Source organism: Onychomys torridus, chromosome 19 (genome assembly GCF_903995425.1).
Source record: "Onychomys torridus chromosome 19, mOncTor1.1, whole genome shotgun sequence".
NCBI classification, from domain to species: Eukaryota; Metazoa; Chordata; class Mammalia; order Rodentia; family Cricetidae; genus Onychomys; species Onychomys torridus.
In genome coordinates this window covers 53,340,211-53,368,040 of record NC_050461.1, presented here as the reverse complement: position 1 = coordinate 53,368,040, position 27,830 = coordinate 53,340,211, and the positions used below count along the sequence as shown (strand labels likewise).

The window sequence follows — 27,830 nt, the reverse complement described above, 5'->3', positions numbered from 1 at the left end:
ACCTGAACTATTGGAATCCTTTCCAGAAGTCTTTCCCCCGTGCCTGTATCTTAAAGTGTTTCTCCCGAGTTTTCCTTAGTATTTTCAGATCTTACATGAAGGCCTTTGATCCATTTTTTAAAGTGATTTTTACATGGGATTAGTGATATGGATTTAGCAGGAATCTTAAAAGGGCTTATTAATAAAATAAAAACTGAAGTCAGGTTTTGGGGTGAATGCTAGAAGATCAGAGAAGCAGAACAAGCCACAGCTACCTCACCTCGCCAGTTCCTCAGCTGATCCTGTTTCCTCAGACTGCAAGCTTCTGTGTCCTCATCCCAATGGCTCTCAGCTGAACTGTGCTGCTCAAAGCCTAAAAGCTTAACCAGCCAAAAGCTTCTAGTTCCTGGTCCTCACGCCTTATATACCTTCCTGCTTTTTCTGCCCTCACTCCCTAGGATTAAAGGCTCACTTTCTGGGATTAAAGGCGAGTGTCACCATGCCTGGCTGTTTCCAATGTGGCCTTGAACTCACAGAGATCCAGATGGATTTCTGCCTCTGGAATGCTAGGGTTAAAGGCATGTGTGCCACCATTTTCTGGCCTCTGTATCTAGTGGCTGTTCTGTTCTCTGAATCCAGATAAGTTGATTAGGGTGCACAATATTTCCCAGAACCATTTATTAAAGAGATTGTTTTCTCTGCAATGGATGTTTTTTCACTCCATTGTTAAAAGCACTGGGGAGCTGTACGGCTGTCGGTTTATCCCTGAGTCTTATTTTAGTCACTTAGGGGTGTATGTTTGTGCCAGTCCTATGCTGCTCTTCTAAGGCTGTGCAGAATAACTTTAAATAGGTATTCTAACACCTCCAGAGTGGTCTTTTTGCTCACTATTGCTTTGGCTATGGAGTTTTTTTCTTCCAGAGAATTTCTGATTTTTTTCTATGTCAGTGGCAAATGCTGTTGGGATTTTGATGGAGATTTCATTAGTCTATAGCTCACTATCATTATTAGTACAGCCAATTTTTAAATAATCTTTTGTTTTGTTTTTTGAGACAGGGTTTCTCTGTGTAGCTTTGCGCCTTTCCTGGATCTCACTCTGTAGCCCAGGCTGGCCTCGAACTCACAGAGATCCGCCTGGCTCTGCCTCCTGAGTGCTGGGATTAAAGGCATGTGCCACCACCACCCGGCCAGCCATTTTCATAATATTAATTCTGCAAACCCATGAGCATGAGGGACCCTTCCATCTTGGGTCTGCCATTTCTTTCTTCAGTGTTTTAAAAAGCTCCTTGCATGCTAACAGTGCTCAGCACTGCTGTTCTTGGCAGGTCAGAATGGGACAGAGGGCAGTGTCTTTGAAAAGATTAGCTTCTCTGAAGGAGTCTAGTTAGACCCAACTGAATGATTCAACTTCTGGTAACTCAGTAGTAATCCAAGTGACAGACACCAACCTTGAGCCTGGATCACTGAAGGATCCAATGGAGCTTGTCCCAGAGGCTTTTAAAACCAGCTGTTCCCAGGGGTTCCAACAGCTGGCTTCGGGGAAGTCTGGAGTGACCCTTCAGTTTTAAGCTCACGATAAAAACAGAACACACACCAAAGTCAGAGCTTCAAGCATCCAGTATATGCAAGCAGGTGCACACGCCACAGCCCAAGTGGAGAGCTATGGACAAGCTCAGAACAACTAACTGCTGGTGGCCACGGGTACAAGGAGGCGCCTAGTTCACTCTGGTTAAGAAAGCTAGGGAGTGGACTGCATTTTACAAAGTGTTCGGCATAAGACGTTTTAAAAAGTGGTTCTTAAAAGGAAAAACTCTCATTGACTGTATATGGAAAACCTAACGCCTCCAAACTTTCAGATAGCTGGAGTATCCTGAACCTAGATCCCCCAAGGGGAAGCCACCAGTATCAGTACGGTCGCATCATTTTACGATTTGTTCTGAGTTGTCAGGACTCGTTTACAAGTTTCGATTTCTGCAGAGCGAGCGGGAGGGAGGGCCAGGACAGTGCTTTCCGTCTTAGACTGGCTTTTGTACCTTTGTTTGGTTTGGGTTGCCACAGTGTAGAGAGCGGTTTGCTTTGGAAACCACCTCCTGGAGGACCGAGATCACGCCCTTGCTGCTTGGAGACCCAGGAGGAACAGCCGGCAGGGTCGGAGCGGTGGGCGGAGTCACTGGTGGGAGGGGCCGGGCGATAGGCGGAGCCCCCCTAGTGGGAGGGGCCTGGCTCTAGAGCGTGGGTGGCTATTGGTAGTGGTCAGGGTTCCTGGCGCGGGGGCGGAGGAGTAGGCGGGGCCTGAGCGCGCCTGCGCAGTCCACCACTCTACCCAGCGGCGGCGGCGGAGACGCGTTAAGGGGAAGATGGAAGACTTCCAGGCTTCAGAGGAGGTAACGTCGGGATCGGCCACGGGAGGGTGGCGGCCGAGATCCAGGCGTGGTGCGGCCCCGCCTGGGAAGCCGCAGCTGTTCCGCCCACGGCCACCCGGCCCGAGGCTGACGAGCCTGGGTGGCGGTTCCCAGCGGGCCACTCCGAGTCTTTCCCGCGTGGGCGGTGCCGGCGCGGGGCTGGCGGACTCGGTGGGGTTCACGGCCTCCGCCGGGAGGATGACATCACTCCGCCCCTTTTGTGCTGCTGCGGACCCCAGCCGGCGCCCGGGCCCGGGTTGGGGAAGGAGGGGTCCTGCAGTGGCCTGCATGAGGACACGGGCGCTCAGGGCCGGCTCCCGGTCCCTGCAGTGGGGGTCTGCTGTCCCCGCTGTCCGTCTGCCCAACGCAGACGTGCAAACAGAACCTGCCTTTGTCTCGGTGCCGCACCTTGTCCTTCAGTGCGGCGCTCCCCGCACCACTGGGTACATTTCATTTCAGTTTAAGATAGTAATGAGATCGCTCAGTCTTGTGGGGGAAGAAGGCAAGCCTCCTAGTGCCCGAGACACTTGCCTTGGTGATATGTTGTCAAAATGGCCTTTCCTTCATTCTGATACACATTCAGGAAGCAGCTGAATGGACGCCCAGGTTATAATTGCTCGTTTTTTTCTTCATGAATAATCTTTGTTGAAGCTCAATCAAATCTCATGTATTACACAGTTTGTCAAAAATTAAAAAACAACAACAACAACAAATAACCTGACGTTTCCTCTTTTGACATTTCTAAAATGTAGTTCAACTAAGGATATTCAAAGGAAGAGTAAGCCATTTCCACTTATCAGAGACTTTCAGTTTTGGTCTAATTTCTCAACACAAACTTTACGGCAGCATCGTTCCGTGTTTGAATGCCGGTGGAAACGAAGTGAATCATCTCAAGCCAGGATTCAGAAGCAGCTAGCCAAAGGGGATGCTTTACCCAGATAGCACACTGATATAAGGCTAAAAACGGGTTTATATTGTGGTCACAGCTCGTCGAACTTTTGGAAAAGGAAGCGGCCAGGTGAAGAGAAAGCCCCTAAAACTGCATTGTAATTCCAGTCTGTACACGTGAACTGGCTGACGCTGGCATCTGTAAATGTGTGGACAGAGCGATCTGTGTTACAGGGGATGTTGGCTGCAGGAGGATGGATGCTCACTATTGTTTACCCAGCAGCCTTCTCAGCCGAGCCTTTTCTGCCTGCCCCTAGCTTCCCAGAGTCTCCTCAGATCATTTACCTTTCTGATAGCAGCTGGCACTGCCCACTGGATTCAATACAGTTTCTCTCTTTTTTCCTAATTTAACTGTAGGGCAAGTTACGCAAGGACTTTGCTTTGTGGTTTAGGACCCCCGTAGTCACTCAGGAAGACTTTCAACGGACTTACTCTCTAAGATACCACGTTTTTCACTAGTACAGTGATTCGGTTTTGTTTCCAAATGACTTTTTGGGAGTCTTAACAAGTGAGAGAGCTCTGGGTCAGCTCTGTTCCTCCTGAAGAGAAAGGGACATTACTCAATACTACAACAGGGCAGGGCCCACAGCGGTCAGCAGCCAGGAAATGTCTTCAACAAAACAGGACTGTCTGCCTTTCTACCAGGAAGGCAGAGGCCTCGGGGGCTGCCAGTGCTAAGGATATCCCAGAATTTGGAATAGTTTGTTCTCACATAAGCAGCACACTGGCAGGCTAGTGCCTGGCTGATGTTTTCCAGACACCCTTACGCCCACTCAGATCCACTATTACGTTAAAAGGAGAGTAAGAAAAATCTACTTCAGGCTCTGCCTTGCCGGCAGCCCGTGGGGTAGAGAAAAGTGATGTACACATGCCAGCCTCTTACACGTTAAAGGTCCTAATCCATTTATCTCAGGGAAGAGAATGTCCCATCTCTAAAATGGATTACTTACATTTCTTCAGCTAGTTTGTATGGAAGTCGAATAACTCATAATATAGTAGCGCCTGTACTGGTTAAGGGGTCTGACAGCCGGCTGCAATGTAAGGAGAGATTCTCGTAGGAAGTGAAGCTTGGGTCGCAGTGTGCTTCTAACAGTGTCCACCTGTGCGTTAGCCCTGCCGAGCATGGACCCCATGGCACCCAGCTGCTTCACATCTCTGCATGGTCAGCAGCCTGGTTTCTAAGTCACGTTCATTATCGAACTATGTGTTTATTGATGCTGTGGAGAAAGAGCTTTTAAACTAGACTTACCTAAGTTTTCTTCCTTAACAGACTGCGTTTGTCGTTGATGAAGTGAGCAACATTGTGAAGGAGGTAAGAGGAGACATGCTTGTTTTTCAGCAGTTTGACTGATGGCAGGTGTCTCAGGGTTACTGTTGCTGCAATGATACACCATGGCCAAAGCAGCCTGGGAAGGACAGGGTCTGTCTGGCTTACACTTCCACATCACTGTTCATAGAAGGAAGTCAGGACAGAACTCAACAGGGCAGGAACCTGGAGGCAGGAGCTGATGCACAGGCCATGGAGGGGTGCTGCTTACTGGCTTGCTCTCCATGGTTTGCTCAGCCTGCTTTCTTTCAGAACCCAGGACTACCTGCCCAGGGATGGCACCACACACAATGGGTTGGGTTCTCCCCCATCAATCACTAATTAAGAAAATGCCCTGCAGGCCTGCCTGCAGCCTGATCTTATGGAGGCACTTTCTTCATTGGGGCTCTCTCCTCTCAGATGACTTTAGTTTGTGTCAAGTGGACATAAAACCAGCCGGCATAGCATGGATGAGGGAAACGCCATATGAATTAAAATAGGAAAAAAAATCAACAGCTATTGAGTCTCTGTGTTTTGGCATTTCAAACATTTTTACTTATATATAAGTAAAAATTACTCCCATAGTACACAGATTATATATACTGAATCAGGAAATCTTCCATGGCATTAGTAGGTGTCAAGGCAGATTCTGTAACCTTGTAACATGGAAGACTCATGACACATGGGTAAAAGTCTCCAGTTTTGATGAAAAAGAGCAGCTGCAGAGAAAATGTATCAACTTCCCATAATTTAGGACCTGGTGGTACAGTTAGTTAAGGGTTTATTCATAGATCTTTCTTACATTTTTTTTTTTCTTTCTTTTTGGTTTTTTGAGACAAGGTTTCTCCATGTAGTTTTGGTGCCTGTCCTGGATTTCACTCTGTAGACCAGGCTGGCCTCGAACTCACAGAGATCCACCTGGCTCTGCCTCCCGAGTGCTGGGATTAAAGATGTGCACTGCCACCGCCCAGCCTCTTTCTTACATTCTTAAATACATTATTGATATGAATCACAGTACCTCTCTTAAACAATGAGGAGGATAGACAAAAGGAACTATACCCTGCCCTGTGACAGTGACCCACAGAAGCAGCGTTAAGGGAGGAAGGTAATTTTGGCTCATGGTTGGAAGGGATACAGTCAATCACGGTGTCAGAGTGTGATGTGACTGGTCACCATGCATCTTTGTCTAGTTTAGGTTAATTGGGTGAAAAAACCCACCCTAGATGTGGGCCCCAGCATTCCACAGACTGGGGTCCCGATCTGAAGAGAAGGGAGAAAGTGTGTCGAGCCCCAGCATTCCTTGCCCACTGCTTCCCCACTGCAGACACAGTGTGATCAGCCACCTGGAGCCCCATCCCCACGACTTTCCCATCTGGGAGCTAGAGTTAACCCCTTCCCGTTGCTCCTGTCAGGTACCATCTGAGGCTCCTCGAAGAGATTTTGGGTTGACTTCAATGTAAAGTTATTGATGTCTCCTTTTGAGTTTTACCAGAGTGTTCAAACAAACCAACCAACCACACTCTATTTTGTGAGAAGTGTCCAAAACCAAAATGATTTCTCTTGATGTACATTGTTCAGCATTGGGTGTGATTTTTCTGGTGCTTTGCGGGGAGTGTAAGTTTGCCTTTTATTGTTTCTTCAATGTAGTGTTTCCTGTGGACCAGGTGGGAAGTGGGAAAGTGATAGGTTAAACCAGAGCTGGGGAGAGTGGAGTGGGTGTGTCAGGGGTGAGTTTTGCCTGTGTTTCTGCATCCACGTAGACTGAGTGACCCGTCAGCAGCCCACGGGGAAGTGGGAGGTGACACGGCTTTTTTGCCCTTGGCAGTAGGTTCGTTCAGTCCTCGAGCTGGTTCAGAGTATTATACGTGGAATATGAGTGGGACCAAACTTAGAGGTTTCCTCTCCCTACAAACTGAATTTCACAGTGCATAGAGAGGGTTGCCCTTCCTCCATTGACAGCATTTGTGTCTGGTGATACCTCAACTAAAGCAAGACCACTAGTCCTCAGCCCAGTGGGTAGACATGGCAGAGGATATGGGGCAGCTAAGAGCTGCGTCAGCGTGACTGGTCAGAGCCCAAATCTGCCCATGGAAGTCACAGCTTGTCCGATGTAGGTTTTTATCCCTCCAAAGCCCAGTAGCTGTACTCAGCCTGCAGTGTCGGACCCCTTGACCACTGTGCAGGGTCTGAAAACAAGTCAGGGCCCTCAGTGAATGCTCTAGATTTAGCCTGCCATAAAACCTTCATTTTCTGGCTTCCAGCAGGTTAGAAGAGGTGAGGAGGGAGCCGCTCGGAGCCCCACTGGCCCCTGGGAGTGGGGCTCTGCTAGGAAAAGACCCAGGCAGTCACAGGATGGGAAGCTCACAACCCTAAGTGTAGCAGGGACTGACAGAAAGCCGCACTCACCAGAAGGCCCGGAACTTAGGGGCAATGCCAGCGCAAGCTGAAGCTCTGGGACGTGAAAGGACGGGAAGTGTGTGATGTGGTGACCCATAAAATGAAGGCACCAGAAGACTAGATTGGTTGTATGTTGCCAGCCGTACAGCCAGTGCCATGTCATCTGATATACACTACTAAATTGTGTATTTTATGGCTTGATAAAAATGTCTAGTATACTTTAAAGAAATTGGCAAAATATTTTTCAGCCTCCGTAAGAAAAAGTGTTGCTTATCTCTAGATACTAACAGTAGTGTGAACATTCAATCTATTTATTGGTCAAAATGTTGAACACATTTGACAGATTCTGTAAAACAGATCTTCAGCTAATGCAAACATAACTGGAACGAAGTCTAATTCTGCTGAAGAAAGCCACATGCGCAAAGGAGCCCCGAGATTAAGCAGAAGCTTGCAGCTTCTGAGAGTCTGTCTTTGTGTAGCTCCTAGGGGGGCCATGAGCCATTTCAGGTGACTGACTGGTGGTGTGGTGTCTGGGCTCTCTCTGTGACTGCTTTTGCTTCTTTCCCTAGGCTATAGAAAGTGCCATCGGTGGCAATGCCTACCAGCACAGCAAAGTCAATCAGTGGACCACAAACGTCGTGGAGCAGACTTTGAGCCACCTCACCAAGCTGGGGAAACCATTTAAATACATCGGTAATGGAGCTTTTTCTCGTGTATCTTGATAACGTTCTTTAAATACTGATTAGAGGTGTGTCTGGTGCTGGGAGAAAGCTAACTTAGCGATTCCTTGCTCAAGCTTCAAGAAGGTTCCTCCCAGGACCTCATCTCTTGTGTAGTGAACGCACCATGCACTTTACCCATCAGGCTGATACCACCATTGCAGGGCTTACGTCAAAACAAAAATTTACAGGATCTCTGATCAGACATGTTTAGAACATGTTAAGATAAAGGAAATATATAGTGAGACAGGGGGCTATGTTTACATTAGCCCCTCTGATTTAGGAACATCAGCCGTGTGATCTACCTACATTTAAAAGCAGGCAAAGTGAATTTATGTTGCCAGACTTTCTAACAGAAGTTTGTTTCATTGAAGTGACCTGTGTGATCATGCAGAAGAACGGAGCTGGGCTACACACCGCAAGTTCCTGCTTCTGGGACAGCACTACGGACGGTAGGACTCTCACCCTCTTAGGGAATGTTGCCAGCCCATCGCTCGACTCTCCCATAGCTCTGTGGTCCAGAGACCGGCAGTCTAAGGAGTGGTGTTCTGTGACGTGCACACTTAGACGGCTCACACTCTGCAGTGCATTTCTGTAAAAGTTACCATTGCCTGGCGTAGTGGTGCACAATTTTAATCCTAGATCTAGAGAGGCAGAGGCAGGCAGATCTCTGAGAGTTTGAGGCCAGCCTGGTCTACAGAGTGAGACCCTATCTAAAAAAAAAATCCCATCATTGAGTAGCCACTTGCCTGTTTATTTGTAAGTCAAATCAGGCAAGTGTCTGAGTGTGTCAGAAACAAGCACTCCAGCTGAAGCTCCTGGGCTCCCTCATCTCCTGTGCCGTCTGTCTTCCCTACAGGGAGCTGCACCGTCCGATGGGAGAACAAGACCATGTACTGTATCGTCAGTGCCTTCGGCCTGTCCATCTGACCTCCTTGCCAGCCTGTAGCCTCCCATGTCTCCTCCGCATTTCTGTTTCATCTTAACCACCAGCTAGGGAAAGGGTGAACACCTTCCTCCTCTCTAAGTGTGTTTTATGGCACTCTCGAAACGTAGAGAAATAAACCAAATGACTCCACGGTCCTCAGGACCACACGATGTCGGGCAGATGAGCAGCCACCGGTCACCTGAGGCTGGCAGTACCCCTTGTCTTAACTATCTCTTTTCAAAGGTGCTAAAAACCAGTCTGCTAGGAGGAAACTTTCTCTACTTCCTGAAACGATTCAGATACACTAATTTTCCATACTTTATACTTTTGTTAGAATAATAAATTATTCAAAATTAAAGTTTCTGTGTTCTCTGTAGTCTGGAGCATGAATCTGTGTTACTGCCCTCAGAATTTTTTTTTTTTTTAAAGGTTGCTTTCAGCCTTGTGCATGCTGACATAAGATTGTCTGTGAACACCCTGGCTGGTGGTCTCAGGACAGTGCAAGGCCAGGAGCTTCTGGGGCATGGGCCTGTTTCTTACCGTAATGGTGAAACCTGGTGACCCTGGTGGAGCTGGAGAGATCATGAACCTCAGAGGCAGGTCAGACACGTGCGACATAGTGAGCCTCCCTCCAGGACCTCCAACAATGGCAGATGTTTCTACCCCATCGGGTAGCGTTTAATTTTTAATTACATTTATTTATGTGTGACAGCGAGCGAGAACGTGAGTGCCATGACACGCTTGAGGTCGAAGGACAGCCTGCGGGAGCTGGTTCTTTCTCCATCACTAGGCCCCGGGACGGGACTCAGGTGGTCGGTGGCAAGCCCTGCTGAGCTATCTCACTGGCCCCCTCAATTTAGTTTCAGGCCACCGAGGCCCAGGAGCCACCTTTCTGCTCCACTTTCCCAGCACAGGCCACTGCGCCCACTTTTATGCGGATGCCGCAGATCCAGGTTCACGAGCCCTTTACCACTGTCTCCCCAGAGCCCCTGGATGAAGAGTCCTCGTTCTAAAGCACTCGTGTAAAACGCGAAACAAAAGCTTAAACGTTAGAAAGACATTCACATGGAGACACAAAGGACACTGTCGGAATAAAGCTGTTACTGTTTGGATGTGAAACATCCCTTATAGGGCCTATGTCACACACTTGGTCCTCAGGCGCTGAGAACTTCAGAGGTGGAGCCCACTGAAGGAAGTGGATCACGTAAGCGCGTCCCTTGGGGGAAAGGGCCTCTTGCTCTGGTCCCATTCTGACACTGCTTCCTGGCCACCACTCTTGGCACTGTGTTCTTCCTCCTTGTAGGCCCATGGTAGAGTGCGCTGACCATGGACCCATGAGCTGAAGTAACTATCAGTCTGTCACAGAAATGAAAGGTCTCCTACAGAAGCCATTCCCAAAACAAGAGTTAATTATTGAGTTTTTCATAACATAGCATTTATTTACTCCTTGACTGACTGCCCAGGTGATTTATGCCCCACTGATGGCCCAGACTTAATCCACAGTTCTGTGTTCCTTCTAGACTTAGAGCCTGGTGTTTTTACTTAACATTTGTAAAAAAGGCAGTTTTCAGGAGCAGAAAATCCTTCTGTGCCACAGAATGGAATTACACCTGTTCTGTGTCACAGGATGTGTCATAGAATGTACTACACTTAGAAGCACCCAAAACACCAAGATAAACTGTTGAGCAAGGTGTCAGACTAAATCAGTTTCCCTTTGGCCTGAAAAAAAGTTGTACCCCCCCCACCCCCAAAAGAAATCTAACCACTAAGGCAACGGATATCTAAGCCCTCAAATATACAAACCCATCAGGTGTCAGGTCTGTTCCTCACGGAGCGCTCACAGAAGGCCCTTTTCTTGTGTGTTTCCTGTATAGATTAGTGGCCGTCTTATAACCTGTTTAGTGTGCCTTCAGTGGCTCAGCATGGAGTCTGGTGAGGTCTGCTATCTGAATTCACTGCAGTCTGGAACTACAGAGACCGTCCTGCGAGTCTTAAGTATACTTTACATACCCACTTCTCTAGCCATTCAACTGGGGCTTGAAGGCACCACGTCATCACTACAATGACTTGACAATAAATCCAGCAAACTCACTATCCACAGGGATAGCAAAGCTCTCTCGGGAAGCCACATTCCAGGTCCCCCAGATTGGACCAATATCAAAAACACCCAAAGACAGTATTACTCAAACCATTACCCTGAAAGAACTTGGCAGCCCTTTGAATTTGTAACTTAAGTTTATAAAACTTTAATTTCTTCAGAGCAAAACAATCTTCTCATTACTATAAAAGTCTCTGGCGGAGTTGAGCGTTTTAACCTGATACCTATAGCTTCAGCCTACTCACTGACGTCTCCAGATCTGTAAGCAAATAATACATGGCATATCATACATGATTACACTGGAGAAGAAAGTGTGAAAACACAACTTAATGACCTCTTCCCCTTAAGTGCCTCTTTGTAACTCCTATTTCCAACCACAACAAAAAAATACTCCCTTATTTTAATTTCACAGACACTAGGATCAGTTTATAGTTATACTGCAGGACAGTTTTTAAAAGTCCTAAAGTCTTTACATAAATGCTTAAAATAGCTTACACTGACTGATAAATAGCGTTCTAAATCAAGGGGGACTTTTGGGAATGATTAAAACAGGTAAACTATCACATGTTAGAACATCATGGAATCAGCAGGAGTCAGTGTCCAGATGAAGACCGCTGCAATGCTCTGTTGGGAGTTGTGAGCGTTGGTGACAATGGACCTTCCAATATCTCAGAACACGAGTGATCACCGCACTGCAAGTGTAAAAATCATGTAAACCTGTCACCCTTGCAACTAGAGGTTCATTCAAATGTTCCTATTTGCAAGGTTTGTTTGTTTTTAAACAATGCACATGGGATCCTATTGAAGTTCACTGAAGTTTAAGAAGACGGGCCGGCAGAATGAAGAATCTCCAGGCATCCCTGGGGTCCCGGCCCACCTGGCCAGGACCCGGCAGCTCAGAGCAGAAATCTGAGTCGGTGCATAGATGACAAGAACATGGTGTTGCCTGAAGAGGGGTCCACGTGTTCCTGGGCCTCTGGATTTGCTAAGATGGAGGCAGGTGGTATGGCTACCGTTACCAGGTGTTCACAAAGGTGTTACGTGTGGGAGATTCCATGGAGTGTGATGGAAGGCAGCGTCACTCAGGACTCCAGTGCTGAATCTCGCTAGTGCAGGTGACATCCGTCTTCCACAGAGCAACACTCCCAGGACACAACGACCTTCAAGGGAGTTCCTTTATCTGAAGGTGTCTCCATAGCCATTCAAAATGTTTACCTTTCTCTCCATTTCAGTTCCAGATGTTAAACTGAAGATCTTTTTGGCAATAAAGAATTTCTAATAGAGTAATATTTCATGTAGCTTTCATTAAACAACAACAACAAAAAAAAAAAAAAAAGAGAAGAAACAAACAGGAACTCTTTGGGGTGTCACACTGTAGAGTTGCAGAAACTCTCAGAATGGGAAGGGCCACCCTGTTTTCCATCTTCACCACAAGACCACCCAGTCTTACCATGTACACAGATACTTGCACACAGACCCTTCAAAAGCACCATGGCACGAGACCTTGCCCACAGGGCCACTGGCTTGTAGACACTTAGCTTCTTTCAGTCTCTCAGTCTCTCAGTCTCTCTCTCAGTCTCTCTCTCTCTCTCTCTCTCTCTCTCACACTCACACACACACACACACACACACACACACACACACGCGTGCGCGTGCACGCGACTCCACTGTGTTATCACTTCTGCTCCAGGGCAGTGACCGACCTTGCCACCCACCATTCCTGAAAGTTACATCGTATGTGGCTCACCAAACACAAAGCCATCATTCCAGATGCTCGGGAGTCAGCGCACTGACCACTCCATGTGTCTGTGGAGATGGAGGCAGACTGCCCACCCGAGGCAGGCGCAGGCCAGGCTTCCCTTTGAGGGTAAAGCACTTAGCAACCGTGCCATGGAGAAGAGACTGCCATGTTGGGACCTTGATCATCAGGCCTCCCACAGACTCAGAGTTAGCAAATTGCTTTTTAAGAGGAAAAAAAAAGTACATCATTCTTTTTATTAAAACAGGTAATTTCTCCTCGTCATCACACACAGGCTCCATTTCATCCGATGTCTCTGTGAAAGGATTTGCCTTTGGACTCTCTACCAGCAGCCTCTTCGTAACTAGTGGAGCTACCTACCCTGACAGCAAATCCAACCAACATTTCATTTCATTTGGTTTTTCTTTAAAAAAATATGTAAACAAATAAGGAACAGGAAACCTCTGCTTCCAGGAGGAGTCCAAACACACACATGTAGAAGAAAGGACCAGGACACATCACTAAGGAAGGCCTCGGGCCCCTCTGCTGTCCCATCTGCTGCCTGGGGCTCAGTCACTGTCCGACTCCTCCTTGTACTTGGCCCGGATGGCCTGGCCGTTCTGCAGGGGCATTTCTTCATAGTCACTCCTGTTATAAAAGAGACCTTTGACACGGTGCCACTCCAGCAGCTCTTTTCTGTGCGTGCGCATGTGTGTGGAGGCCAGAGGGCAACACCAAGCATGCCCCTTTATCATTCTCCACCTCATTTTATTTATTTGCTTATTTATCGAGACAGGGTCTCTAACGGAACTGGGAGCTCACTGATTCAGCTAGAGTGGCTGGTCACTGAGCTCCAGGGATCCTTCTGTCCCCAACCCCCAATGCTGGGATTATTGGTATGTACCACTGAGCTCTGGGTCTGGCTTTTGTTTGTGTTGTGTTTTATGAGACAGGGTCTTACTATGTAGCCCTGGCTGGCCTTGAACTCAAAGATCTGCCTGTCTGTCTTCTGAGCTCACGATCCAGCATTTTACTTGGGTTCTTGGGATCTGAACTTGGGTCCTCAGGCGTGCACAGCAGGTACTTTATTAAGTCACGGCTCTAGTCCCCATCTGGTAGCCCTTGACTGCCTCATTGACGTCACACTGCCTCCCTCAAGTCACCTGACACCTGTCCGCTCCCCTAGCTGGACTCTCGGCACCCATTGATTCACACAGGACTGTTCAGTGGTTACCTCAGACTGCAGGCATGATGGACTGCTGCTCAGTCCGTGTGAAACAGAAACCAAAGCCATAAAACTCCTGACACTTCCAGCCAACAGTCTAATGCCATGGAGACAGTCTTCAAAGACTACCATTCAGTAACAGACAGCCAGGCTGTGCACAGGGTGTCGGTGACTTACCCGTAAATCACATCATCATCGGAATCGTTCAGCATGGAAAAGGCAGGGTTGTCTTTTAGCTGGGACTCTGAAAAATCAACAAACACCCTGTTAAGGAGAGCATTTCTGTTGTTGGCCCAGGTAGGAGTCCAAAGGAGCTAGATCCCAAGCCCCAAACAAACTCAGCAGTGGCATGCTGTGACACTGTGACGTAGACACAGCATGGCCCTGTCCTGTGTTCAACTGTGACAGACACAGCATGGCCCTGTCCTGTGTTCAGCTGTGACATAGACACAGCATGGCCTTGTCCTGTGTTCAACTTTAGGCTACCATTCACCTGCCTCCTCTCTGTCACAGGGCCCTGCACCTGGGGAAAACCTGAGCCAAGGGAAACTTCTGTTTCAGCTATCTGGACAGCAACCCAGACCGGAGGCGACTCACCGTACAGAGCATTCTTCGATGGCGAATACACAAAGGCCAGCGTGTAGAGGTAAAAGTTCAGCAGGCCATAGAAAGACAGGAATTCTGCTGGTGGTGCTGGTCAAGGGAAGTATGGGTTTGGACACACGAGCCTCCGCCTCCTCCCGTTCCCCAGAAGCCCTTTCCAGGATGAACCACTGACCAGCCTAGGGGAGGTCCACAGCCCAGATGCCAGGATGCCTCAGCTCAAGCTCATGGCTAGATGCCACAAGGACGCTTCAGGATTCAAACTCTCAAAGAACAGGAAGGATCCTGAAGTCTACTGATACAAGGAAACGCAGACCCAAAGCTCAGAGTGGTCCTCCACCTCCTCCACACTACAGAACCCTAAGCACCTCGGAACTAACTCAGTGTAGAGCTTAGTCACAAGTAATAAAGTCCTCGATAATCCTAAGACACGCATGCTTTCCATTCACCTGACCACAGACAGGTAAGCCAGGAGAGACAAGATATGCACTGGATACGGGCATGGCAGGAACGGGAGCTCCAGTGCTGAGTGAGCAACCCCGGAACCCAAACTGTCACTGTAGTGATGCTGGCATCTGGCTGCACCTCAGTGAGGCTCAGGTGCTGTCGGCACAGACTGCAATCGCCCTGGCTGTTCCTCTGTGCTCTCTCTCTCTCTCTGCTAGAGGGAGCCAGCAGCTCAGGACTGACTGAGCCCGGTACAGCGTGGTCATCAGCTTGGGTCAGGGCTGTGCACACAGTGACGGATCTTGGGCCCTGACTCAGCCCTGATGTGTGTGAGCTTCCTGCCTCACCAGGAGGACTGATGAAACTCACCCTTCCCAGGGCCAACAGAAAGCCAAGAGAGAGGGCAAGGCATGCCTGAGGCCTGCTGAGCACAGGTCCCCTTGTAAACGTCCAAAGCTAAGGCGTTAACCGTGAACACAGGGCAGCCCGCAGGCCTGGTTCCCCAGGATAAGGATATAGTTCTGGTAGTGAGCCGACAGTTCCGCTACAAAGTTGTCTTGCAACACTTGTGCTCCAAACCTCAGATAGAGGATGACCATGCTGTAAAAGGGGGAACCACGGTGTAAAAATACAGAACTGCTCACCCCACTCACACTCAACAGGAAACCTCTATACACCACCGATGTGACCCCCACAGGCACTCTGGCTCCCGGGGAAAACACAACATCCATTCCATGCTGTTCAAGCAACTGAAACAGCATTGTGGGCACCGCTGGATGGCTCTAACAATCTCTTGGGACTGAGTCAAAGAAACAGCTGCCTGGGGGAAGACTCTGTGGATGGCTGCCACCTGCCCGGACAGCCCAACAGTGGCTTCTCCTTGATGTCTGCTGACTGCTCATGCCCGGTCCTGTCCTCAGCGCCAAAAGGATCTTGAGGCCCAGACACTCCTCAGGTATCCCTAGAAGGAGGTATTTCCCAGATGTGGTGATGGCATGTGATCGGCAGGTTCAGAATGAGGAGGGAAAAGTGGTAGCATTGATGGCCTCACTAGCCAGGACATTCATGATGAACTTTTTTTTTTTTTTTTAAAAAAGATTTATTTATTTATTATGTATACAGTGTTCTGTCTGCACATAACCCCGCAGGCCAGAAGAGGGCACCAAATCTCATTACAGATGGTTGGGAGCCACCATGTGGTTGCTGGGAATTGAACTCAGGACCTTTGGAAGAGCAGCCAGTGCTCTTAACCTCTGAGCCACCTCTCCAGCCCTCATGATGGAACTTTTATAACCTAGGCCATTATATAACTTTTTTTTTGGTTTCCGTTTTTTGAGAGATGACTCCTTTGTGTAGCCCTGGCTGTCCTGGATCTCACTCTGTAGATCAGGCTGGCCTTGAACTCAGAGATCCACTTGCCTCTGCCTCCCACATGTTGGGATTAAAGGTGTGTGCCACCACAGGAGCCCTCTGACTTTGTGGATATGTGTGGCCACAAGTACCCTGAACTAACTCCACCCAGGAGGGAACGTGGGATGGAAATACGGTGTTAACTCACTCATGAAATGAAGTCCTGGGGCTGAGGAGAGGCTCCATGCCTGTCATGCCAGCATGAGGATCTGAGTTCAGATCCCGGGTGCCGGGTAAAAGCTGGGAGTTGGGGAGGGCATCTGTAAGTGCCTGGGAAGTGGCTGGAAGGAGTGCAGAGGCAGACTGTGGGACAGCCAGCCTAAGCAATTAGTGAGCTCGGGGTCCAGTGAAAGTCCCTGTCTCTAAAAAACTAAGATGGAGAACTGGGCTGATCAGATGGCCCAGCAGGGAAAGATGCTCGAGGCCAAGCCTGACAACGCGAGTGTTGTTCATGCACCACTCATGGGAGGAGGGAGCGGGAACGAGCTGCAGGGAATCGACTCCTGTATCTTTTCCTCTGACCTCCACACACGTGCACCACCCCAACACACACACAGTGCACTAGTGAATTAGTTAATATAAAAAAAATGTGTAAAATGAAAGAGGAAGACACTCAGGTTGACTCTCTGGCTCCAGACACACATGTGCACATTCAGACACACACATGCATGCACACACGGACACACATGCATGCCCACTCAAGCATAGCCTGACACACACATACATGCACACCCAAGCGCACCAAGCACACATGCATGCATACCCATGCACACCCAGACACACACCCACACAGACACCCCCCCCCACACACACACACACTAAAGTCTTACCTAATAACAAGCACTACAAAGGTCAAGGCAGTCAAAAACTTCAACCTGAGATCTGAAAAAGAAGGAGCCCACTCCCGTTAACAAATTCCACCTTAGCTCAGAGTTTGAAAGACAGAAACAAAGACAATACACAAAGCCACCCCTGGGGCCACAGTGGGGCCCAACACAGTGGTTTCTGACAAAGGACCCCAAGTCTTGTGGCTTGCCCTGGTCAAGGACCTGTTATTTATGGTCCTTCTAGGTGCCCGGCAGTTCTCACAGCCCTGTGGCACCAGGGATGGCTTTCGAGGGCCAACAGCTTCTGGGGTGTGGCCCTGCTGCCCCCTGCTTCCCAGAGTGGCACTCACCCACGTAAGGCATGTGGCGGAGCTCAGAGCATGCCCGCACTATCAAGAATAGGAGGTATAAAATGTACAGAGCGGCCACCACCATGAAGAAGACCTTCATGCCCTGGAATAATAGAGACAGGTGAGGGTGAGGCTAGGCAACTGCCGTGTGCAGCCTTCAGCACCCCACAGGACCCAGGGCCTCAGGTCACCCACTGACACAGCCCCAGGAAGGGCCGCCCCCCCAAGCACAGGCATCCCGTGCCAAGATCACTCAAATTCACGAACCAGTGCTTTGCCTTAAACCTGAGGCCAGAGGGTGCTGAGCAAGTGGTAGCAGCCATGGAGGCCTTCGCCTGGGGTGGGGCCTGGTCCCTGTGCTACTGAGGACAAAGGTTATGCTGACAGGACATGGGGCTGGACCCAGCTGGTCCTCACGTAAGTCTTGACTGTTCCAGGCCCTGGTGTTCCTGAGAAAGGAGGGGCTGCATGGAAGGTTCCAGGAGACCTAAGGTCTGGAGGCATGCCCTTCCATTGCTTGAGGACGGGAAAGCCCTTGCCTGGGGGCAGGGGGTCACCAGCTCTGACGAGAGGGGACACATGCTCTTCTCACTGAGCCTTCTTGACTAGGAGGCTCCTCTGGTAGGAGCTCACACCTTTCCTGCCCTCCCGGAAGCTCAGGCCCTCTCATGGTCACAGCCTCGAGGGTGGGGCTGCAGGTCAGGCACCAGGATTCTGCTTCTGCTGTGGAAGAACCTACAGTCTGGGTTCATGTCCTCGCAGAGGGGGAGGGGCAGGACAGCTGTTCCCCACACCCTAGCAGTCTTTGGTCCCTGCTGGGTCCTTCAGTAAAGGATGTGGGCTGCTCTCTGTTCTTGAGCCCCTGAAGCTCCATTCCAGACAGCCTGGCTGGGAAGGGCTCACCAAGAATTCAGGACGGAGCCTTGTCTGTGTCATTGGGCCAAGAGCTTTGCATTCCTTGTATGATGGGGGAGATTCCATTATCGACCCATTTCACAGATGAAGAAACAGAGGGAGTGGCTGAGCCTGTAATGGCCTGGGCTGCATACCCTTGCCGTGTGACTCCTGACTCTCTGTAGCCCTTCTTCCTGCCTCAGTTTGCCAAAGGATGAACCAGGCCAGACAAGTACAACCGTAATAGCAGACTGGTCCGTCACTAAGTCCTCTAACTCTGGGAGTGCCGCTCCCAACAGCCTCAGCTGACTTTTCCCTGTGAAATGGGCCCCACCCTCCACCCAGAAAACCCTTGGAAGCTCTTGATTCTGCCTATAGCTGGCTCCAAGCTCCTCCTGCCCCAATATGGACTCTCTTTCTGAGCTAAGCTCCGCCCAGGGTGCCCTGCCCCAGGCCCCTCATCCCAGAATCTTCTGGTCTCCCCAGATCCTAGACCAGTCTCTTCCCAGTCAGTCCAGCGCCCTCTCTGGCCGAGGTCCTCATGCCTGTGTGGTAAGTACTTTACCAGATGAGCCACCTCCCCAGCCTAAAGGTTTACTTTTGACATGACTCAACCCCTTTCTCCAGATCCTCCACTCCTGAACTTTCTTATTTTTTTTCAAAGATTTATTTATTATGTACACAGTGTTCTGTCTGCATATAAGACTGCAGGCCAGAAGAGGGCACCAGATCTCATTACAGATGGTTATGAGCCATCATGTGGTTGCTGGGAATTGAACTCAGGACCTTGGGAAGAGCAGCCAGTGCTCTTAACCTCTGAGCCACCTCTCCAGCCCCCACTCCTGAACTTTCTACACTTGTTTTTAAACAGCCACTGGAAGCTTGTACTAACAGCGTGAGTAGAGTTATAAAACCAGCAACTTCATGAAGATTAACAAATGTGAGGCTTCACCAGCAGTGCTTACCTGAAAGTTTCCCGTGTCAACACGGTATTGGTACATGGGATCGTGTAATTCATTAAATCTGAAAGGATGATGTTAAAAATACAGATTAATAAGAAGGCTTACGCTGCATTTCATACTTTTCCTGACTCAGGCTTTTCTTTCATCTTATTTTTTGCTTGTAAATGTACAGTACTTGCTACCAACATTGGAGGATTTTTAAATAGCAACCCTGTATTTTACATGGAAAAGGTACCCAACACTAAGCCAGATACAGTGGTACATGCCTATTAATTGTCCATGCTCATCAGTATGGTGAAGGTGCAGGACGTTTTTCTTACAACTATCCTTACAAAGTTAAAGAGCTGTCTTTTATATAAAAGCTTTACTTTTAAAATTATGTGTATGTATGTGTTTCTGGGAATGATATGTGTGCATAAGTGCAGGTGCCTGGGGAGGCCAGAGGTGGAGCATCCCCTGGGGCTGGGGCTATAGGCAGGTGTAAACCACCTGACATGGGTGCTGGGAAGTAAGCTTAGGTTTTCTGAAGAGAGCAGTACACTAACTGCTGAGCCGTCTCCCCAGCTCCAGGAGCTATTTCAATGGCATACTTGGGTATGTGGGACAGATGAAGAGCAAGCAAAAGGGGGGAAAAAAAGCAATATAAACTTGCATGAGCTGCAATTCCAGAATTCGCACTGGGAGCTGGGCTGACAGGGAAGTGAGTGACTGGATGGTGTGAGGTCTTCTCAGTGCCACTGTGGCATGAGAGAAACATGAAATGCCCCCAAACCACACTGGGTCGGGACCTGAGCAGTGTCTCTGGGGAGTTGGGGAGTTGGGCAGTGATGCCCGGCTCCCACCCCAAAGCCACTTCACAAAAAAGGGGCACAAGTCTAACCAGGGTCAAGCTTGAAGCTGTGCAAGGGTCAGAAAGCCTGAAGATTCAGGAGGAGACTCCAGTGTCTCTGTTGGGCAGTCCTGAGTGCTGTTCCAGCGAACCAGGTCCTTTCTCGCTAAAGAAGCCTACGATGACACAGGCCTTCTTACTTCCCACCTTACACTAGGAAACCTTTCGATGCAGGCCACACAGGCTAAGTGCAATTCCTTGGGTCCAGCTGTCTTGACTACACGTGAGCCGGGGCAGACGCTACAATCTGGATGAGGTCACAGGGCAGCAGGTCCAGCCTGCCCGTGGCTGTCAACACTTTCCAGGGGTGACCATTTCACAGCCAGCAAGCAGCATTACTCACGTCTGCCATATTCCCAGCGTAACAGAAGCCAGCCACAACAGCCCAACAATGAAGAATTTAGGCAAATAGAAAGTTAAGCATTTTCTTTCTCCCTAAAAAAAAAAAGGTGGGAAAAAATAAGAAATACATCAAACAGTGAATAACCCTAACAAGGTATATTAGACCCCAAACACTTTGACACAGCATGCCCCTGCTGTGTATCGTAGGCCAGGGAGGGTCTCATGGCACCACTCATTCTGAAGGATGACCAGTATCACAAGAGGAGATGGTCTGTCTGTCTGCTTACCTGGACCCGTATCCCATGATACACACACAGCCAGAAGAGCAGCAGGGCACACAGGAACAGAGACTGGAAGAAGTCATCCAGCATCCCCGGGAACCAGCTGTTCACCAGGAAGGAGAGCGGGAAGAAGGGGTCTGGAAGGCAGAAGACAGAGTATGGGCAAGAACATGGCTGCCTGGCAACCTGCAGAGCCCCCAGCCTCTTCTGAGCTCAGAGCTCATCATCGCATTTCCCCCGGACAGAACTGAAGGACAGGGAGCACGCCAAAGGCCATTTTGTTTTCTGAATGTCTGAAAGCCACTGAGCAGATTGAAGCAGTGATCCTAACAGAGAGGGAGCCATCTGCCCGTGTCAGCTCCTCCCGCAGCCTGAGAATTCCCAGTGCCATAGCTCAGGAAGCAAATGCTTTCTGTAATGGGGACAGAGGAAGAAGAGGCAGCCCGGCCAAGTCCCGAGACTGCTGAGTCTGCAGCTCGTCCAGGCTCTCACTATCCAGGCAGTTTGTGTCTGCTCAGGATCCAAGCATCTGCTATGGCTGTGCAACATGGTGCCTGGGGAGTGGGAGTGTGCCTCAGCATATCCCTCCAGGGATGCCCTGCTGACAATCCTGGGGTCTCTGGGACCGGGCCACCTTTCAAGATGGCTGCCAGCTCTGAGCCTGAGGGGGAGGGTTCTGAGATGAAGAGGGTACCCACCATTGTAGAGCAGCAGCAGTGGCAGGAGAATGGACATCCACTTCTGCTCAATGCCCCAGTCTCTCATGGAGAACTTGCGCAGGGAATGTGCAAACAGGCACTGCAAAGCAAACGGCAGGTGACTGTTTGCTGGCCCTGTCCCCCCACCCAGCAGGGTGAGCCTCACCCCGTCAGGGAGGCAGGCGCCAGGCAGGATCCACTGGTTAAAATGACTCCTGAGGTCCCACCAGCCGTCAGTGAGAGCCAAGACACAAAAGTATAATTGCTGCATGGGGCCACAGGCGAGATGGGTCACGCGCTGTTCCCGCAAGGCCGCGAAGTCTCTGCATACAGAAAAACGTGCCTACCCTTTGCATTTCTGCTTGGGCGGCTTCACTCAGGCCTGCCCCCACATGGAGGCTCACCAGACTTCCCAGAGCACAGCACATCTGGAGATGCCACCAGGTCACCTACCCAGCAGGGCAGTTGACGGATGGCACCACGTACTAAGGACGATATTAAGATCCCCAAGGAAAAGCTAAGAGGCAAAGCCATGCCACAGTCAGAGGCTGAGCATGTTTTCACACACCTCCACATGTGTAGAGCCCTTGGGAGAGATGTCCTTAAACAGTTTTCAAACACTGTACAATGTGTTACACACAGGTTATTTTTTTCCCTGCCATCTAATATAAACCAATAATTTTCTGGGCCTCCTGAATTTCCTGGCCTGTGGATTGTGTTTTTTATCTGCTGACATTCTGGCCCCTTCTCCATTTAAGAACAAACTTAGGGCTGTGATTACCATCTTGGACCTAAGAGAATCCAGATATCAGGTAGCCTTCTATATATATATATATATGGAGGATTTCTGAGAGACCAATCACAAGCCAGTGGTCTACTTCATTCTCCACGGCCTTGGGCTTGGCACAGCCACCCTAAGCCTGATTCAAGGGTCTGGGCCTGCCTCTACCCACACCTTCAGGACATGCCTGTGTCCTGCTCCCCACTGTGGGTCTACAGTATGCCAAGGGTGCTGCAGATGTCAGTAGAGAGGTCATCCCTGCACACGGTGCAGATCGAGTTCCACTCCCTGTCAGCAGGAGGGTGCACAGCTTCAGACAGCAGAACGTGCTGTCAGGTGTCAATCAGCTGCTGAGCACAGCATACTCCCTCTCCCATTTCTACATCCCCGTTTTCACGGCTGGGCTTTCTTGGGTACCCTTCTGTGCTAACATTGCCCCCAAAGTCAGTGTGCTTATGGGCACACATTTCAGGTCCCAAATGAACCAGCAGCTTGTATTTGCAGAACCATTTCATTTCTCTGCAAACTTTTCCTTCAAAAGTCCAAAAACTCAAATGTCCAGAATGATTTTCCAAACACAAAAACCCAAGAGAAAGGTGCATCTGTGACTGTCCCTCGAACAAGGCCAACTCCACTGCACGAGGGTTAAATGATGTTTACATTACATTATGACGATGGGTATTTATTTACTAGACACCAGGGGTCAACAACAAGTCTTACACTACACAGAAATACTCAGGGAATGATTCAGCATCCATTCTTTAGGAGCACAGTGCCTCGGTGACACAGACTGGTTAGTAATACCCAGCCGGACCACAGGAGGGCCTTGCCCAGAGTCTGGGTAAAGCTCCCGGGTGCTTGCTCTGTACCGATAGGAACTTCACAGATTCACAGACTAGCCTCATCCCCAGTGACTGGGTCAGAGCACCCCAGAACAACCCCCCCACCCCCACCCCCGGCAAATGATACTCACGGTGACGATGAAGGTGAGCACCACAAACACAAACCGGAACCAGATCTCCAGCTGGGAAAATGCAGGGTTGTATGTCTTCCACTGAAACAGGAAACAGAGAGGTGTGTATTGGGGGTGGGTGGGTGGAGGGGTGGACAGGGTGGGGATGGGAAGGGTGTGTGTCTGTGTGGGTGAGCATTCGAGTGTGCAAGACACTGAAAGTCAGATCTGCACCTGAAGGGAAAACACCTGACTATCAGAAACAGTTATTCCATGGTGAGGGCACAGGGAGGCATACCCAACTATTAGTAACCATCACTGAGGAGTTAAAAAAGATTTTTCCTTCTGTTTTCTCACAATGTTGTAAGATTTTAACAAATTTTATTTCTATATTCAAGAACAGATAAAAAGCTGGTAGGTGGTGGTACACGTCTTTAATCTCAGTACTTGGGAGGCAGAGCCAGCTGGATCTCTGTGAGTTCAAGGCCAGCCTGATTTACAGAGTGAGTTCCAGGACAGCCAGGGCTACACAGAGAAACCTTAACTCAAAAAACAAAACAAAAACAAACAAAAAGAACAGATAAAAAAATCTTAAATACTAAGAACGTTTTGAAATGGCTTTAAGTAGTGAATCTGGCAGATAAATTATTCTATAATCACTATAAGAGCATTTGAATTTTAAATTTTCTATCAAAAGTCAGCCTTGCCAATCTTCACCAGAAAATGCCAATCTTTACATGAAAAGAAAACAGACTTGTGTTACATGTAAGTGTGAGAAGTATTTCCTAAAATACTTAAGTAACTATATAAATATGACTCTGCAATCCCAGTAGTCATGTAGGCTGTGCTGCCTGAGTGGGCCCTGGCTTGCTTGGGCTGTGCTGAGTAGCCCTGGCTTCTCCAATTTCTGTGCTGTTTGCTTAAAGCTATTCCTGGTTTCACAGACTTAAACAACTGTATTCCAAAATAAACCGTATGAGGCTCTGATGTACCCAGCCACCTAACAAGGGAGCTACAGCTGGCTGCGTACTCACTGTGAAGTTCATCTCCTTGATGGGCTGGTTCAGGTGTTCAAATCCCACGGTCACCGTGTACTGTGTGTAGTTCAGGTAGCCGAGGTGGGCCACGATGATTTCTGCACATTTCTGAAAGAAAGGAGGTTTACGTCGCAAAAGCAAGTGGAAAGGACCCTCCCACCCACAAACCTGAAGTGACTCATTCCAACAACAGATGAGCAGAACGCATCATCTCAGAACTTGCCAAACGCTCAGAGAAAGGCACATGCCGGCCAAGCACAGTTCCTAGAAAGCAGACACCCAGTGGGCATCTCATGACTAACAGTGATCAGAATCAATACTGCGGATGACCGAAAGATAACACATCACCTGCATAGAATACTCAAAAACAGAAGCCTGGCTCGTCTGGAAAGTCGATACTGCACAGGCAATGGCAAACTTAGCTAGCAGAACAGGCCTCGGAGCCTGCCAGGCCTGGGCCCACTCTGCAGTGCCGTGACCATGCGCCGTCTATGAGTAATGTATTTTCCTCTCCTCGAATTCAGCCTGCCACTCCCTCCACGGATCTCCTTCCCTTACTCCCCTCCCCGCAACAAGAGCTGCCAGCAATGGTAAGTGGATTGTGAGGGTGGTAGTGTGGACGCTTCAGTCTGCTGAGTCTCGCTCTCTCGCCTTCAGGATTAGGACTTGGGGCCCCACTACACGGCAGACCCTGCCCCCGCCCCGCGGCGTGGATGTGTAGCCTACAGAGGCCTGCAGGCACTCTCCATCGGAGCTCTGCTCCGACCCTGCCACAAGATCCTTCAACACTGCTCCCTCATCTGGGCAGTGGCAGTCCCCTGTGGGAAGGCAGTGTGGCCAGTGCCAGTGACGGTCACTGTGGCTCCCAACAGTGCGGTCAGAACACACCCAGCACCCAGTGTCTGAAGTCGGGGTTAGAAGTCAGGCCAGTACTTTACGTCAGAAGCCTTAGAGAGAAGAGAGCAAAAGACAGGAGAGGGGCTGGCGACCACTAGCGCTGTTCATTCTAAGGGACCGGAAGGAAGGCACAGAGGAGAGGGTGTGCAGGGGCTGAAGGTGAGCAGAGGCTGGACACGCAGCCTGCAGCATGTCCCTCCACAGCCAGCTCGGAGAGCACAGGAGCCCTTCGACGTAAGCCTCTCCCAAGTCAAAGCAGGAGTCAGCTGTGGCTTCTTCCTACCCGAGTGGCTTCCCTCCTCCTGGGTGCTGGCTGCCTGCCCTCTCCACAGGTGTGGTTCTCATCCCCAGCAAAGCTAAGCTCCCCCTTCTGCTGGGACTGTTAGTCACAGCTGTCAATAAGGACTCAGGGCAGATTCAGTTTCAGCAGTACACTGGTACACCTTCTGGGAGAGAGAGACGGTCCTTCCTTCCTTCCTTTTTTGTATTTTTTCGAGACAGGGTTTCTCTAGCCCTAGCTATTGTAGATCAGGCTGGCCTGGAACTCAGAGCTCTACCTGCCTCCGCCTCCTGAATGCTAGGATTGAAGGCGTCACCACCACCTGGCTGTCAGAGACATCCTTTTTTTTTTTTTTTTTTTTTTTCCCAAGACAGGGTTTCTCTGTGTAGTTTTGGTGCCTGTCCTGGATCTCGCTCTGTAGACCAGGCTGGCCTCAAACTCACAGAGATCCTCCTGCTTCTGCCTCCCGAGTGCTGGGACTAAAGGCATGAGCCACCATCCCCAGCCAGAGACATTTCTTACAAGTAAAAGAATCCTTGTAATTTTCATATTGTGTTTTTGTGTGTGTGTACATTCTCAAAAATGCCAGAAGATGGCATCAGGTCCCTTGGAGCTTGGGTTCTAAGAGGTTGTGGGCCACCTGATGCTGCTGCCTGGAAGGGAACTTGGGTATCTGGAAGAGCAGCAAATGACCTTCACATGAGCCAGAGGCGTTTTTTATCAGGAGCTATGCACAGTTCCTGTGTACTGTCATAGATACCACAGTAAAGATCCCAGGGTCGAACCATACTGTTTGATTGCGAAGCCCCCGGCGAAAGGACCAAGGCTTCCTCACCACCTCGGGGTGCTGGTGTTGCTTCTTCATTTGACATCAAATTAGCAACAAAGGCTAGGGAGGAGAAAGCGCTTGCCCAGGAAGCATGAGGACCAGGTTTCAAATCTTTGCCTCCTGTAATCCCACACTCCGGAGAAGACAGGATCCCTAAAGCAAGGCTGCTTCTCCTGAGCCCTGGGCTCAGACAAGAAGACCTAACTTAATATATAAGGTGCAGATGATGTGGAAGACACCAGCACCAGCCTCTGACCTATACACCCATGTGTGCAAACATGCACACACATACATTTCACACATACACGCAAAATAAAAAAATTCAAAAGCATAAGAGGACGGCAGATATGCACGTAACACAAAAATTCCTTGTTTCCTTGAGTCAGGACAATATCCTTGGAGCAATGAGGAGAGTGCTTAAGGAACAGAGGAAGATGTTCCCAAATAGTGACCAGTGTAATCTGATGCAGGGCTACCCAGACAGGCAGGAAGGCCCCACAGAGGTGCTCTGAAGAACCACTCTGAAGACAGCTGTGGTGGGCACATCCCAGGAGCAGCGATGGAAGCCAGCCCCCTGACAGCGGCTCTTCTTGAGGCCAAGAACTGAAAGTCCTGTGTGCTGGGAAATGCCTCAGACGGGCAAGTCATGGTAACCGGTCACAGTGAGCAGCGTGTGTCTCGCTCTGGTGGCTAAGGGAGATCTCGCTCACTCCTGCCTGGGGCTGGGAAGAGGCCCCTGGGACTTGCACACCTGTTATTCTCATTATTCAGCAGGACTGACCCAGTGCCTCCCGCACACAGGATGGTAAGGACATGGGGGACCTTGATCCTGGAAGACTTTCCCAGAACAGGCCGGAAGGAAGGGCTTAATCCCCCACAGACAATACCATGTTCCAGAAATTGACTCAGGCTGCTTGCTTAGGTGGGAAGAAGGACCCAGGGTGAGGGTCAGTTAGTTCCCAAGATGCCACCCTGTCTGTGATGGGTATGGCTGTGGTTGCTGAGGTGAGAGGGCCCCCACTGTCACGACTCGGCTGGAAAGAACCACCCCTCCAGCACAGCTCAGCACCCTCAGGCCGGGGTTCTGAACCCTTTGAGTCAACAGAAAGGAACCAGGACGAGAAGGGGACTAGCCACTGCACAGGAGTCCTTCTCTGCCCAAATTTCTTCTTGCCAGGAGAAATCAGCAGTATTCTTACTGTCAGTAACTCGGCAGGATGCATGTGGTTAAAGCCACGCGGGCTCCTGGATAAAAGAACCCCAGCTTAGATCCTGTCCTTCCCACTTAGTATCTGTGTCAACCTGGACAATGGCTGTGACCTCTTGAAGCCTCTGTTTCTTCTTCTATAAAATAGAATTTGATAGTAGTTTCTGCCCCGTGGACCTCCTGTGAGGATTTAATGAGTGACATGCAGAAGGTACTCAGCGTGAAACCTTGCAACCCACTCCAACATTCCTTGTCTATTTAGGCCTCTAATCAACACCCTGCCTGTTCTGACCCTCTCCCAGTGCCCCTGCTGCCAGAGACCTGTTGAGTCCTGATGTGGCTCCTGGCTGTTGCAGGGATGGGGTCTGAGTTAGCTGCTTCTGAACAGAATACAGTATCAATGA

The 27,830-nt window shown here is 49.6% G+C and overlaps 2 protein-coding genes across 3 annotated transcripts in view; one reads left to right on the top strand and one right to left on the bottom strand.

Annotated features, from left to right (window-relative positions):
* Positions 1-2,279: 2,279 nt before the first annotated feature.
* Positions 2,280-9,055, top strand: Dynlt1 (dynein light chain Tctex-type 1). Its single transcript, XM_036168541.1, has 5 exons — positions 2,280-2,363; positions 4,600-4,641; positions 7,602-7,725; positions 8,126-8,203; positions 8,611-9,055. Exons 1-5 carry the CDS (start codon positions 2,337-2,339, stop codon positions 8,679-8,681), a joined length of 342 nt encoding a protein of 113 aa, XP_036024434.1. The 5' UTR covers positions 2,280-2,336; the 3' UTR covers positions 8,682-9,055.
* Positions 9,056-12,752: 3,697 nt separating this feature from the next.
* Positions 12,753-27,830, bottom strand: part of Tmem181 (transmembrane protein 181) — a 51,018-nt gene continuing 35,940 nt past the window's right edge. For both annotated transcript variants that reach the window (XM_036168809.1, XM_036168811.1), the window contains exons 6-17: positions 24,211-24,321; positions 23,198-23,278; positions 21,444-21,543; positions 20,752-20,882; positions 20,466-20,557; positions 19,237-19,294; positions 17,378-17,480; positions 17,031-17,082; positions 15,308-15,390; positions 14,338-14,427; positions 13,918-13,984; positions 12,753-13,163 (exon numbers count right to left, since the gene is read on the bottom strand). In XM_036168809.1, the coding sequence (XP_036024702.1) occupies positions 13,085-13,163; positions 13,918-13,984; positions 14,338-14,427; positions 15,308-15,390; positions 17,031-17,082; positions 17,378-17,480; positions 19,237-19,294; positions 20,466-20,557; positions 20,752-20,882; positions 21,444-21,543; positions 23,198-23,278; positions 24,211-24,321 (1,047 nt within the window). In that variant the 3' untranslated portion in view covers positions 12,753-13,084. The remainder of the gene's footprint in view (positions 13,164-13,917; positions 13,985-14,337; positions 14,428-15,307; positions 15,391-17,030; positions 17,083-17,377; positions 17,481-19,236; positions 19,295-20,465; positions 20,558-20,751; positions 20,883-21,443; positions 21,544-23,197; positions 23,279-24,210; positions 24,322-27,830) is intronic.